The 14,172-nt window shown below is 42.2% G+C and overlaps 1 protein-coding gene across 1 annotated transcript in view; it reads right to left on the bottom strand.

Moving 5' to 3' along the window:
* Window positions 1–14,172, bottom strand: part of Glp2r (glucagon like peptide 2 receptor) — a 65,267-nt gene that overhangs the window by 12,470 nt on the left and 38,625 nt on the right. The window contains exons 10-11 of the mRNA XM_020178125.2: window positions 10,846–10,934; window positions 2,803–2,941 (exon numbers count right to left, since the gene is read on the bottom strand). Coding sequence (XP_020033714.1) covers window positions 2,803–2,941; window positions 10,846–10,934 — 228 coding nt within the window. The remainder of the gene's footprint in view (window positions 1–2,802; window positions 2,942–10,845; window positions 10,935–14,172) is intronic.

Raw genomic sequence — 14,172 nt, 5'->3', positions numbered from 1 at the left:
TTGGAACACAGTTTTGCTATGTAATTCTTGATTGACACTTCTTTTCGTCAGTATTTTCATTATGCCTTTCTGCGTGTTAGTCTGATGAGTAGTCAGGTAATAATTGTTTTGCTGGTTCCATTATGTAATGAGTCATTCTTTTGTTACTTGTAAGATTTTCCCTCTGTGTTTGGCTTTCAACCATTTGTCATTATCTTGTTTTGTTTTTGAGACAGGGTCTCACCATGTAGCCCACTCTGGCCTCTAACTTGTGACCTTTCTGCCTTGGTCTCTTGAGTGATGGGATTACAGCATGTGCCACCACATCCCACTGTCCTCCAACAGTCTGTAATGTTTTGAGGTGTGAATCTGTTTTATGCTATTTGAAGTCCATTGAGTTTCTTGGATTTTTATATTAAAGTTTTTCATTAAATTGGGGAATTTTTCAACCATAATTTCTTCAGTTTTTTTTCCTACCCCTTTCTATCTCTCCTTTCCTTCTGGAACTCCCACAAGTCTATGCTGGTGAGACTGATGGTGTTCCACAGTTCTGCAAAACTCTGTTATCTTTCTTCATTCTGTTCTCTTTCTATTTATCAGACCAGATAATCTCAATTGACCTGTCTCCAAGTACATTAATTATTTTTTCTGCTATCTTAAATCTGACAGTTCATTTTTCTAGTGAAATTTTCATTTCTGTTATTATAGTTCTTAACTCCAGAATTTATATTTGGTTCTTCTTTTATAATTTCTTTCCTTGAACTGAAATTCTCTAATTGATAAATCATTGTCATCATACTCTACTTTAATTCTTTAAACATGGTTTCCTTTCATTCTTTGAACATACTTACATTGGCCTCTTTGAAGTTACTGTCTACTAATTCCAACATTTGGGTCCCTCAGAGAATCTCCCTTGATACCTTTTTACCCTGACTATGGGTCACTTATCTGTAAGTCTGGTCTCCTGCCTTGCTTACAATGCTTACTGGTCAATCAATGATTGATCAGAAATCGTGCTTAGCCACCTTGAGCAGTAAGTTTTCTGAATCCTTTGCCAATGGATCTGTGTGTCCCCTGGGGATTCCATTTAAAGTTGAGACAGTTTACAAGTCTTCCCTGGTTTTTACTTTCTACCACGTCCTCTCATGTTCCCTCTACATGTATGCAGGAACTCATATGCAAGAAGAGAGGTGTGGGTATCCAGAGATCCTCTGGATCTCTCTTGAGGATGTATGCAATTGTGTATGTGTAGAACCCTTTGACCAACCAGAGAGAAATGTGGAAGCTTACTGAAATCCACTATGGCAGCCTCATTGTTCAGGTCTCCCTGTCAAATTTCTGCATGGTCACCAGTCTGTTTCTTCCTCTAAATGGGATTGTCCTATTTGTGATTGTAATTGACCTTCCCCATTCCTTTGCCACCAAGATCACGACTGTATCTGGCAGTACGTAGGCAGGTAAGATTTTCCTGCTCTCTGATCCAAATCAAGTAAGCCTCTTTCTATAGGGAAGCTGCTAGTTTTCACAAAAATGTCTCAGCAATGGAGCAGGAGTTTGAGAACAAAAAAAGTCACAGACAAAATGACACAGATTTCCAATATTCTTCCTAAATTCAGTAATTTTTCTTAATAAATCCTTGTCAATCTTTTCTAAGTCTCAATCAATCTTTGGTTGATTTCTAGTATCCTAAAATGGTTAGCATTGACAGTTGTCCATTGTCACTCTTTGGGGAAAGGATTTACCGAGCTCCTTTCTTTTTCATTCTAGAATTCCTGCTTCTACATGAAAATTTAAAGTTGGTTAATTCTAAGATTGCTACTGTGGCAATCTGTTGTATTAGTGGCCTTTGCTAATGAGTCACGCCTCTCCACGTTCATGCCCCTGTGTAGTTCCTCCCTTCCCCTTCATTCTAGGCTGGGTCTTTGACTTGCTTTAAAGAGCAGAGTGCAACAGAAGTGTCAAGATGCCAGCTCCAGGCCTAAGCACTTAAAAAACCTGGAAGTTCCTATTTTTTATGCTCTTGGGAATCCCTGAACTGCCACATAAGATGACAGCCACCCTGTAGAGAGAACATGTGGAAAATGAGAGGCCCTGAGACCATATGGAAGTAAGGAACATAGTTGACAGTGAAAAATAAGGACTTAGTTCCATCTTAGGCCCATGAATGTGTGGGAAGAAACCATGACAGATGTTCCAGCCCCAGTATGCCTCACAGGAGCAAGCTTAGCCATCTCTACCAAGTCTGACCTGGATGCCTGACTCCCAGAATCACCAGAAATAGCAAAATTGATGATCATCTTAAGCTACTAAGTCATAGATAGTTTAAGCAATAGATAACCAAAATATTAAGATAACTTAACCACAGCTGGCATCTTGTTTCTATTTCAGTCCACACATATCTATCAGATTCAACAATCTCCTGATCTGGACTCACAACACAATCCAAGTTGTGTTGTGTCGCATGTACACATCACTTGAAACAGAGACAAGGTTCACTTTGCACAAGGCTCTGTAGAGAATCCAGCAAAAATAGGCCTTTAATAAAAGGATTCATGTTAGCACTCACAGTTAATACGATCAGGAGTCACACCACCTATTACAGTCCAGGAATGAGACCACTTTTCCCTTCTGAGTCACACTGTCAGGATCAAGGCAATGCTTCCCCATCTGCATGCCCTTCTAATGTCAAGGATCCTCCCCAATAAACCATACTGATTCTAGAAATCTATTTTCACTCATGGGCCCTCTCAATTCTGAGCCTGTTCGGACCACGTGCATTTTGTTTTCCCAAAGCCAAAGCACCATGGTCTGACTTGTACTTACATGAAAGGAGCTCAGTGCCAGCTGAATGAAGAGACGTACACGTCTCGAATGTCCTTGAACTTGGTCATCAGTGATAAAAGAAAAGATGATCTCATGAACACCCAATAAAGGAATGAGGAGCAGCGTTGATTTTGCCAATCTGAAAAGATAATTAAATAATAAACAAGAGGACCACATTTGGGACTAGGCAACATTTCCTGCTTTTCTGTGCTCGTCTTTATCATAGTTCTTGTCAAATGATAGTTGATTTTCCAACTGGTTTTCTTGAGTTCACATTTAATGCTTAGGGGTATTGTGGTATCTCTCTCTCTCTCTCTGGTACCGGGGTTTGAACTTGGCCTCGCACTGCTAGACAGGCACTCTACCACTTGAGCCACTCTGCCGGCCCCATTATGGTCATAGTCACTGTTGCATCCCTATACATAGCAGGTGCTCAGGAAACACACATGTACGCATGCATGCATGAATGAATGAATGTTCCCATATGGGTTATCATAGGCCTGCAGATATTATTGTGTTGCCTGGTTTATAGATTTCCATGTAATACTTGTCACCCTGAGACTCTCCACCCCTTCCAGATTTGACAAATTTCCTATTGTCTGGCCAGCAGGTGACTTTATCTCTTTCTCTACTCAGCAACTCCAGAATCAATACTTTCAATGTCAGCCAGAGAAGGGAGAGAAAATGAGTGGCCCAGAGTCACACAGACACTAAGTGGCAAATCCAGCTAAGCAGCAGAGCCCCTGGCTTCACACCAGGCCCTGCATACTGGGCTTTGCCCTCAGCCCTCAGGCTGTCCCTTGACCCTGTGACAGTGAGGGCTGCAGGAAATGGACAGCCAATCGTCCTCATAAAAGTGCTGTGTGGAGATTGGCTGTTGTACACAGTCTACACAAAAAGACAGACATTCCTTTGTACCACCCACATGAAAGTGCACAGCTGGGGCCCAAACACTCCAGACTGGTAGATTCTGATTGTGGTTGACTATTAAAATGCTTTAGACAGATACCTTAAAAGCAACTGAGGCCAAAAGGAGAAGGGGACCAGGAACTAGAGAAAAGCTTAGATCAAAAAGAATTAATCTAGAAGGTAACACACATGCACAGGAAATTAACATGAGTCAACTCCCTGTATAGCTATCTTTATCTCAACTAGCAAAAACTCTTGTTCCTTCCTATTATGGCTTATACTCTCTCTTCAACAAAATTAGAGATAAGGGCAAAATAGTTTCTGCCAGGTATCAAGGGGGTGGGGGGGGAGAGGGAGGGGGCAGAGTGGGTGGTAAGGGAGGGGGTGGGGGCAGGGGGGAGAAATGACCCAAGCATTGTATGCACATATGAATAATAAAACAATAAAAATTTTTTAAAATAAAAGAAAATGCTTTAGAAAGCTTTTAATCTATATCCAATGGGCCCTCCTCATTCATGGGTTGCTTCAGTGGAATTATGGGTCATGAAAAATTTGTAATTGTGTCCATATTAAACATGTACAGATTTTTCTCTTGTCACTAATCTCTAAATAATACAGTATTGCAACTATTTACATAGCATTTACACTATGTTAGGTATTAAACATAGTCTAGGGACAATTTAAAGTATATAGAAGAGGTATGTAGACTATAGGTAAATACTATGCCATCTGGAGGGTACTGGAACCAGTCCCCCACAGCACACCAAGGAACAACTGTATACAGTTTTCTGGGTCCCAGTGTAGACTCTGTCAATCCAAAACTCTGGAATTTGGGTCCTGAGGATGCGGATTTTTAAAGAACTACTGATACTTACCCAAGTTTGGAAATAACATCTCTTTACTATGGAGTTGTTTCTTGATTTGAAACTAACTAGATTAGCAAAGGTGACTCATATTCAGGGTACAAACAAAACTACAGTCTAATATACATTGGAGAAAATGAGCTTGATTGTAATGTATTTTCAGTCTAAGTTGCTTCTTAAGGGCCAGACTAAGAAAGATGTAAAACCCCAGAGTGTGGTTAGCAGTCCACAGGTAATTTCTCAGGAAGGATGAACGCTACCTGACAGAATCTTGTGTCTGTAAGACCCATTCAAATGCTATGTCCTTAATAAAACAAAACCTCCTCACCTTTGCACCTGAAAGGATATAAAAGCAGGAAGAGGAGAGCAGAAGGCACCGTGCAGGAGAGCCACCACCTGGCCATGTGGATTGTGTGCCCCAGAGCCATGCTTGTCAGGAGACCCCATGAGTTGGGGAGATGAGTTGCAGGCCATTGTTGTGTGGTTCTCCTGAACCTAGCTCAGACCAACTCTCATTCTCACATCCACTCACGTGGGAGTCACTTAGCTAGGCAACAGTGATGAGCTCCCCAGGAGACAATAGTTCAAGAGTTTCCCCTCCCTGCCCCCACCCTGCTACTTCTTTTGACACTGGGTATGGAACCGAGGGCCTCGTGTACATACTCTATCAGTGAGCTACCAACACTACACCCCACCCCGTGTCCATAAGGTTTTTTGTTTGTTTGGTTTTAATTTTCAAGAGTATTTTTAAAACTCAAAGTTTGCAAAATGGCAATCAAGGGTTGGATTTCACCTACAGACAGCTTTTGCTTAAGTCATATAGTGATTTTTGCTGTTAGAGCTATCTTTAAATAGTGAGGATATTTCAAGCAAAGCTATCCAGATTTTCAGCTTCTTTTGACAACTGGGAAGATCTGGTGACATAGGGCCCAAAGACCTGCTCTGCAATTGCTAGTCTCAGCCAGGTGATGACTGACACTTTAGAGAGAACCTGTGTTCGCCAGACTATACCTGGACTGTGCTATTTATCCTCTCTGTACTTGCTCGGCCCCTTGCAGGTATTTGAATCCATGACCCTTGTCAAGCATATCTGGGATTTGATGACACACATTCACATGCTTACCTACAGACTTGTATCTTCTGATCAACTTATTCTGGCTCCATGTTATGGCATTTAGGGCTTTTAAAATAAACTTTTTTTACTTTGGAAAAATTTTAGATTTACTGAAAGTAAAGAGAGCACAGAGACTTCCCAATGTACCCTTGCCTCAGTTTCCCCTAATGTTACATATTACATGGCCATGGCACATTTGTCAAAACCAGGAAGCCAAGACTGGAATCTTACTAGTAATTAAATTCCAAGCTATATTTGGATTTCACAGTCCAGGATCCACACTGAGATTGGTATGGAGTGGGTTTCAAAGAATAGGCATCTTTTTATGAAGTTCAGTCTGTCTCACCCTTCTGGAGGGATGAAGGAATGGATTCACTACTGCTCATGTTATTCTGTTATCCTTAGACAAAAGTGCTATTTGTGTCCCAGCTCAGATGAAAATCTATAAATAGCAACCGAGTTTACTCTCGTGGGCTGTGTGTATGCTTATTTTCCATCCATAACCATTTGTTTATTTAAATGGTACAGTGTGTTACAGTAATTTAAACTATTCAACAAATATTTATTGAACATCTGCTCTGAGTACGTGAGTGAGTACAGTGGCAGGACAGCACTGTGTCTGGGTTCAAATATCATTGTCACCAATTACTAGTGATGTGACCTTGGGCAGATTATTTAACCATCAGTTAAATCAACTATTTAATCCCTTAGTTTCCCGATCTGTAAAAAGAAAATTATGTTAATAATAGCATCTACCAGACAGGGTCATCATATGGATTAAACAAATAGTGGGGGCAAACCCTCACAGTAAGTATCTGACACATGACAAATGATCGATACACTTTCGTCTTCATTCTTTTTAAAGAAACCATTCCTGCCCTTAAATTGCTGCTTAACTAAGCTTTCTATCATGGAGAAAAATGAGATAAACAACTTAAAAGGAAATATTTGTTTTGGCTCACAGTTTCAGAGATTTCTGTCCACATTTGCTTATCCACATTTCTTTGGGCCTGTGGGAAGGAAGGCAACACACCATGGTAAAGAGCTTGTGGTGGAGCAAAGCTGCTAACCTCACAGTGGACAGGAAGCAGAGAGAAAAAGAGGGAAAGACCAGTGTCCCACCCAATATCCCCTTCAAGGCCCTACCTTCTAACTGTTCTACCATCTCCCAATACTGCCGTAGGCTGGGAACCAAGCCTTCAACACCTGAGTTTTGGGGGCACTTAAAATCCAACCATAATAGATTCTATAGCTCCGATAATTTTCACTTCCATTTATAACATCATTAGTTTGATGTTGCTGATAGAGTTCATACTACTCCAAAATATGGCACCTTGGCAGACTGTGTGTTCTAAGCTGAAGGAATTTTTTAAATGGCAGAAGCAGGAAGGTCACTCTCTGACCTTGCTCCACCTTTCTCTCCTAAAGCAGCTCATATAACCTAGGAAGGATTTCCTGACTTTCCCCTGGAGCAGATCTTAAGACCCTCACTCAAGAGGTACCTTCCCTCTATGCACAGGAAAGGAGCATCCTTATCTCCAAAGACACAGGGACAGAGAAAAGAATCGGAGCACACAGGCTTTGTGACATTTCCCAGTTTATTACTATTAGATCACACCCTTTCTGTCCAATGACATTTCTCTAGGACCGTCCTCTCTTCACCAAACCTAACGTAAAAATATATGAGTCTGATCACTTTGTTTCCTTTTGAAGGCTCTTGTGAAACTTCTAAATAAATTTGTATGCTTTTTCTCTTGTTAATCTACCTCATCACTTTGATTGTCAGTCCAAGCCAAGTCCCAAAGAGAGTTAAAGCAAAACCTTTCTTCTCTTGCATTTTTCCCCTAGAAAGTCCTTTCAGAAATGACCCTGGGGTTTAGCCTGTTAAGAAATGATTTTCCTTTATAAATTTATTACAAGTGTAGTCTTCATGTATCACATGGAAAGTTCATTAAGTTAAAAAGAAAATAATTAACTCTATGGGAAGACAGTCATCTCCCTGCTGGGAACCACAAAGAACAGAGGACTCAGAAAGAGCTGAGTGTTTGCTGGTCTCTGACTTCCAAGGGCATTGCTTGCCCGTTCATGGTCTTGACATTCCTCCTCATGCTTGCCTTAGCTCTCCCTCTCCAAGACAAGTAGACCGGCTATTAACCATTTCTTTTGCTTGCTGGTGGAAGGCCAGGGACAAAGGCTAAGAATACAGAAGGTTCTCTAACTCTTCACAATTTGCCTCTTTGGCAGGGCCTATGTGTGTTTAATTTAAGCTTTCCTAAAATATACTCCTGGAGGGGAGGCAGATCTTGAGCACTGTGTTCTGAAAGTTCTCAAAATCTCAGAGAGCTGGGAGCAGCCTGTACCCACTGCATTTTTGATGAAATGCACTGGGCTCCCTGCTCTCTCCCCTTTACACAGCAAAGGGCTTTCAGGGAAGACAAACATGGAAGGAGACACGGCAGGGGAGCAACCTTCATTTAAAATGAATAATGGTCTAATTTATGCACATTAGCTTCTTATAAATTCAGTTGACATCCAACAGCCACTCAGGAACATAGAGAGGTACAAGATAGCAAACTTACTAGGGTGAGCCCTCTCACCATGGGAAGCCTTTGGGTAGACCTGCACTCAGGTTCCTCTTTTCAAGTTTTCTCCTTGCACAAGGATGGGGAGAGGAAAAGCAAGTTTTGAGACACATTGTATATGTCAGGCAAGGTTAGTCCTTCACCCCCGAAAGCCTTCATCCTGGATCATTACTCAGCCTTTCTGAATCTCCCCAGTGCCTTAATTTACCCTTCCTCAGATCAGTGGCTCCCAAGTGAGTATGTACACTCCAGTAGTGTGCAAGTCAATCTATTTGGTATTGGAATAAAATATAATAATAGGAGATAATAGAAGTTTTATGTGAATTCTTTTTTTTTTTTGGTGGATCTGGGGTTTAAACTCAGGGCTTCACCCTTGCAATGTAGGTGCTTGACCACTGGAGCCACACCTCCAAGTCCATTTTGCTCTGGCTATTTTTTGGAGGGGGGTCGGCCTCACAAACTATCTTCAAACCACTGTGATCCTCTGGATCTCAGCCTCCCAAGTAGCTAGAACTACAGGTATGAGCCATGGGTGCTCAGCTTGTATATTCATCTTTATGTATCATTTGTATTTTCTGTTTCTTATGTATCTTTTGGAGTGTGTATTAATGCTGAGGGACATGCTCAAAATTTCTTTATGGATCAAGATGTATGATCAGAAAAGCTTAGTAACCACCATCCAAGAGGGGACCCTGACAGAGAGGATAAAAAGGCTGCAAAGAGATAGGTTTACCATGGCCCAAGCAGAAAATTCCATGTTCCTTCACTGGAGAATCTGTTCAGTGGTCCTCCTCTTGGCTGTATACCAGAATCTCCTGGAGGAGTCGGTAAGAAGCCCAGATGGTGGGGTTCCATCCCACACTTCCTGAGTAGAATACCCAGTGGTGGACTCACAAGGCTGGGCTCTCAGGGGCTGCTTCTGAGCAGCCAGTATGGAAAACTATGGTAAGAGTCACTGAAACTCTGAGCATAGGGAAGGTCCCAGTGGTACATGGTGGACTTTGAGGCACAAAGCCGAAAGGGTTATGCTCTGAATCTCTTAGGACTCCATCCAGTTTTTGAAGCATACTGATTGTCCCAGCACTCGATTGTCAAGGGACTGTCCTCCCTGAATGGACTCAAACAGCTCTGCTTGCCTTTGAAGTTCCACCCTCAGAGAGTGGTGAGAGAGGCCGAGACTTGGGAAAAGGGCCAAAGAGGCTGCTTGGCCACTTGGAGGCCCCACCAGAGGCGCCAGGAGAGACAGCAAGGCTCCCTCCAGCCTGGACCAGGCCAGTTCCCCAAGCTAATGGTTTCTGCAAAATGTTTGGGCCAAAGCTCCAACTAGCAACTATATAGTATATATTTTCCCATTCCTGAACCAGGCATGTTTATACTTCTAGACCTCCTAAAGGGAGAGTTTCAAGAAGATAGGACTTGGGGGTCTGGACACTGAGCAAATGCTGCTCACCACATCTGATTAGACTGGCCCACCATGCCTATATCTTCCTGAATCAGTCTAATAAGCAGGAGATGGTCTTTCATGGCATTCCTGTCATACACACCAGAAAACAGGCCAAGGGTGAGGGGGGCAAACCACCTTACCGTCAGTTTCAGTGAGGGAGTCTGGGATTGTGGCCAGTCTCCTCCCTCCTGCCTTTGCTCCATGTCAATGTCCCAGTCCTTAGTGAAGTAGCACGCACACTCCTCAAAGCATCTTATGGGGTCCACATTGCATTCACTTTTCACTCCAAGCACAGTCCCAAGCATACTGGTGGCATTCACTAAATGTTTGCCAGATAAATGGAAAAACTACCTTCCCGGCACTTGGGTCAGCCTTAAAAAGTGGGAAACAAGGCTGGAACTGCCTTCACCCACACACCCAAAATTCCACTGTAGTCTCACTCTCTCCCTACTACCCATGTTGAGATGCACCTGCAATGTTGAAAGTAGAGAATAACCAGGAATACAGGAAGGAACCCTCTGTCTTCCAGTCATTCACTCATCATTCAGTTATTTTTACAACAATGCAGGCCTCAAATGCCTGTCATCTGACTTACTGTGAACAGGGACTGCTGTCACCATAGAAAAACTGAAGGTGAGACACAGAAAAAGCAAATCACAAGAAAGGGTGACTATAAAGAATATATTTCCTTGGACTCTAGGAGTTCGTGGCTTATTTCTGAAGGTATGAAAAATACCCACATATGCTCTTCTGAATGATGAATGTTTATTTTATTCTATTGCTTCAAATTCCTGACGAAGGCGACACAAACTTCCCTTCATAGGCGGCTTTCCTCTCCTTTCCCCACAAACCATTCATTCTTAGTGACATTTTAAGGGGCTTCCGCTGGGAGAATGAATGTGTCCTTGACTACTCACCACTTATGTCATTGTCATGGAGTCAGAAGAGCCTAGTCATTGGTAAAAGTCTCCCATCCTCCACAATATCTCTTTCAGAAGGGCTCTCCCTGATCTCACCTCAGGAGACAAGTATACTAATGTAACCTGTCCCACTTCCCTGGATATTCAGAAGCACTCCCAGAAGGAGTCAAAATAACCTTGAACTGCTAAGCTCTGTCTTCAGGCCACTCACCTGTATTTATAGTCTCTGAAGCACATTTGATGGGCTTTAAGTTTAGAAATGAGAAGCTTGAGAATTTTCAAGAAGATGAAGAAATTGACCTTGAAAACAAAAAGCAGATGTGAGTAAGTAAGGATTGGATGATATATACCTGTGAATATCGAGGTCACCCTGGACTTGGTCATCAGCTCCTCATGCATGTAAACTAAGAGTGATTTGTCAGTTAGCTGGTCACAGTAAGCTGAGGGCTTACTGCAGTCCTCACCATCCCAAAGTCCCTCTGAACTGAAAGCCTGGAAGGGAGATTACAGCATCATTTAGTTCATTCTTCTGTCTCAGGGAGGCCTACCACTAATGCCATATGAGAAAGACAGATGGACACAATTACACACACACACACATATACAGTGTTGTTACTCTTGTTGACTAGCTTTTTCTGTGCAAATGTTATTTTTCTTCTCTTTTTAATATTTTTTGTTAGCATATGTTAGTTGTTCAGGGGGGTTTCATTGTGACATTTCCATATACACTTAAAATGTACCTTAACTAAATTCACTCCCTCCATCATTCTCCTTTATCCCTCTCCCCCTACTTAAAATGATCTCAATGGGTTTCATTATTCTATTTTCATACAAGCATATTAAGTACATAAACCATATTCATCCTCTTTATTCACCCTCCATGCTCCCACTAGAACCCACTGCCTAAACGGGACCTGTTTTACATTCTTGTCCTCATTTTTTTAAGCATATATCTAGCCATTGAACTAACACACATTTTTTTATTTGATCATCATGACCCCCGTAAAATAGCTACAACTATTTTTAACCCCATAATACAATAAGGAAACATAGACACAGAGGAGAGGAGTATAATTTCCAAGGTTACATAGCTAGTCAGTGACTGAGCTGCTGATTAAGCCTACACTTAACCATCCTTAACAGAACACCATACCACAGGATTCACTGGGCAATATATGTTCTCCGCTCCCTAGAATACTTCCCACAACTGTTATGGACTTGGCAGATCCAGCCCTTTGTTGTCAGCTTTGGTAAAAATGATAAAAATGTGTCTGCAAATTCCTTGACACTCCTTTCAAAAGGCAGCGCCTAATCTCCTCTTTCCCTCACTCCCATCCCAATATGAGCTAGATTTTCATCTAATGAAAAGAATATGGTGGAAATGATATACATGACTTTTGAGCCAGGCCCTCAAAAGGAAGGCTCCCACCTGGCATGCTCTTTCTTTATGAGATTGCTCCATTTGGAGGAAGCTGGTCGCCATGTTGTGAGGACACTCAAGCAGCCTATGGAGTTGTGGAGGGCTTCACCTGGGAAAATCGAGTCCTTCAGCTCACAGACAGCACAATTGGCCAACCATGTGTATGAGCCACCTCCAAGCTTCCAGACGGCCACAGCCCTGGCTGACACCTTGACTCACAGATATCATGAGCCTCCTGGAGGTGTAGAAGAGCAAGTGCTTGTAGGAGGGCTGAGTGTGAGCTTGAAGAATGAGAACAGGGGTTGTGAGGAGACTGGAGAAGGAGGAAGTGACACGAGCAAGTGACACAAGGCCTTCCACAGTTATACTAAGGAGTCTGGGAGGCTATGGAGAGCCAGTGATGAATTTTAAGCAGGCAAGCAACCTAATCAGATATTCACTTCGCATTTGAGAAAGATCATTTTAGCAGCAGTGTGGAGAATGGCCTGAATAAGGGCAAACTGGAAGAGGAGACCAGTTGGGAGGCAGTTTCTGAGCTCCTGGGGAGGATGGTGAACTCAAGCAGCTGCTCTGGAACTGTAGTGATGGAGAACAGTGCGTGATTTGAAATTATTGAGAAGTTTGAGTCAATTGACCTGTAATTGGTTGGATGTGAAGTCAAAGATGACCTTATGTATCAGTAGATCTCAGATGTGTGGTAGTGCCATTCACCAAAAGAGGGACCACCTGGAGGAGGAAGAATGTTGGTAATGGGAAAGGGAGGATGAATCAGTAGCTTTGAACACAAAAAATGTCCCAAGGCAGTTAGATATTTATGCCTGGGCCTCAGCAGAGTATGAAGTCACTAGAGTGGTGAGGTTATTGAGGGAGATGGTGGAGTGGGAGAGAGAGATGGTTAAGAGGATTATCTTGTTGCAAAGGAAATGATGAAGGAAGTGGCCATAGCAAAGGAGATTAAGAAAGAAGAGGAATCAGAAGTGGTGGCACATGCCTATAATCCCAGCAACCAAGAGGCTGAGGCTGGAGGATTGAGAGTTTGAGGCAAGCTGGGCAACACAGTGAGCCCCTATCTCAAAAAATCAAAAATGACTGGAGGAATGGCTCAAGAGGTAGAGCATCTGCCTAGCAAGTGCAAGGCCCTGAATTCAATCCCCAAAACTACCTGCCCCCCACAAAAAAAAAAAACACCAAAAAATAAAATAAAATATAGAGTAGCTAGGTTACTTGGAATGAATGACATAAAAGCAATTTTCTGGGACCCTCTGAAGGGGAGAATTCTAAGAAAGTTTATGTAGAATTTCAACAAATTAAGACTACATTTGGCAGTAAGGAACTCACTAAGAGAAGTTGTGGTGCAGAAAGGGGCACAAGTCAGATAGCAATGCTTCATTTTTGAGTGAAATGTGAAGAGAGACAGTGTAGACAGTTCAGGAGGCTTGTCTGTGAAGAGAAACAGAGATAGCAGTGGACAACGGATACAGAATAGAGAAAATGTCACTCTACTTTCATTTGAGGGCTGGAAGGGATTTTTGGTGGCAGTCACTTTTTAAGATTGAAAAGCTTCAATAGTACTTCCATGCGAGGAACAAATTGCTAGCAGAAAGGGCAATCAGGTGACAACTGATGGAATAAAGTCTCTGCAAACATCCATCCAACAGAGTACTAATGTCCCTGTCTAGAAATAAAATCCTTTAACTACATATTGAAACACAAGAACAGAATCCAGCATGTACCTGTTATTACATGCTTCACTGGCCTCAGGAGGAATCAACGCTCAGTGCTAAAAAGCTAGAGTTTCGGGCAAGTGGCTGTTTATTTAATATGTAAGCCAAAAGAAATGATGATGGTTCCCAGCCAAAGGATATCTAGTAACAGAAAATTTAAATACAAACCAAGCGTAACCAAGTAATTTATCCCTTTTAATGGGATATCTGTTTTTCATCATAAAGAGAAAATGCTGTGTGCTAGGCTTAATGATTTGTGGAACACAGGCATTTTTCTTACAAAGTAAGCTTAACAGGGGAACGTCACATATTTCAGCAAATGAATTTCAATCGGGATGGTCTCCTAGGAAATGAAGGGTTGTGTTGAGGAGGTGCGGATTTACTGTTCTTTGTA

This window comes from Castor canadensis, chromosome 11, assembly GCF_047511655.1.
Source record: "Castor canadensis chromosome 11, mCasCan1.hap1v2, whole genome shotgun sequence".
In the NCBI taxonomy this organism is placed as follows: domain Eukaryota; kingdom Metazoa; phylum Chordata; class Mammalia; order Rodentia; family Castoridae; genus Castor; species Castor canadensis.
Note: the sequence above shows the minus strand (reverse complement) of the source record. Positions and strands in the feature narration are given on the sequence as shown.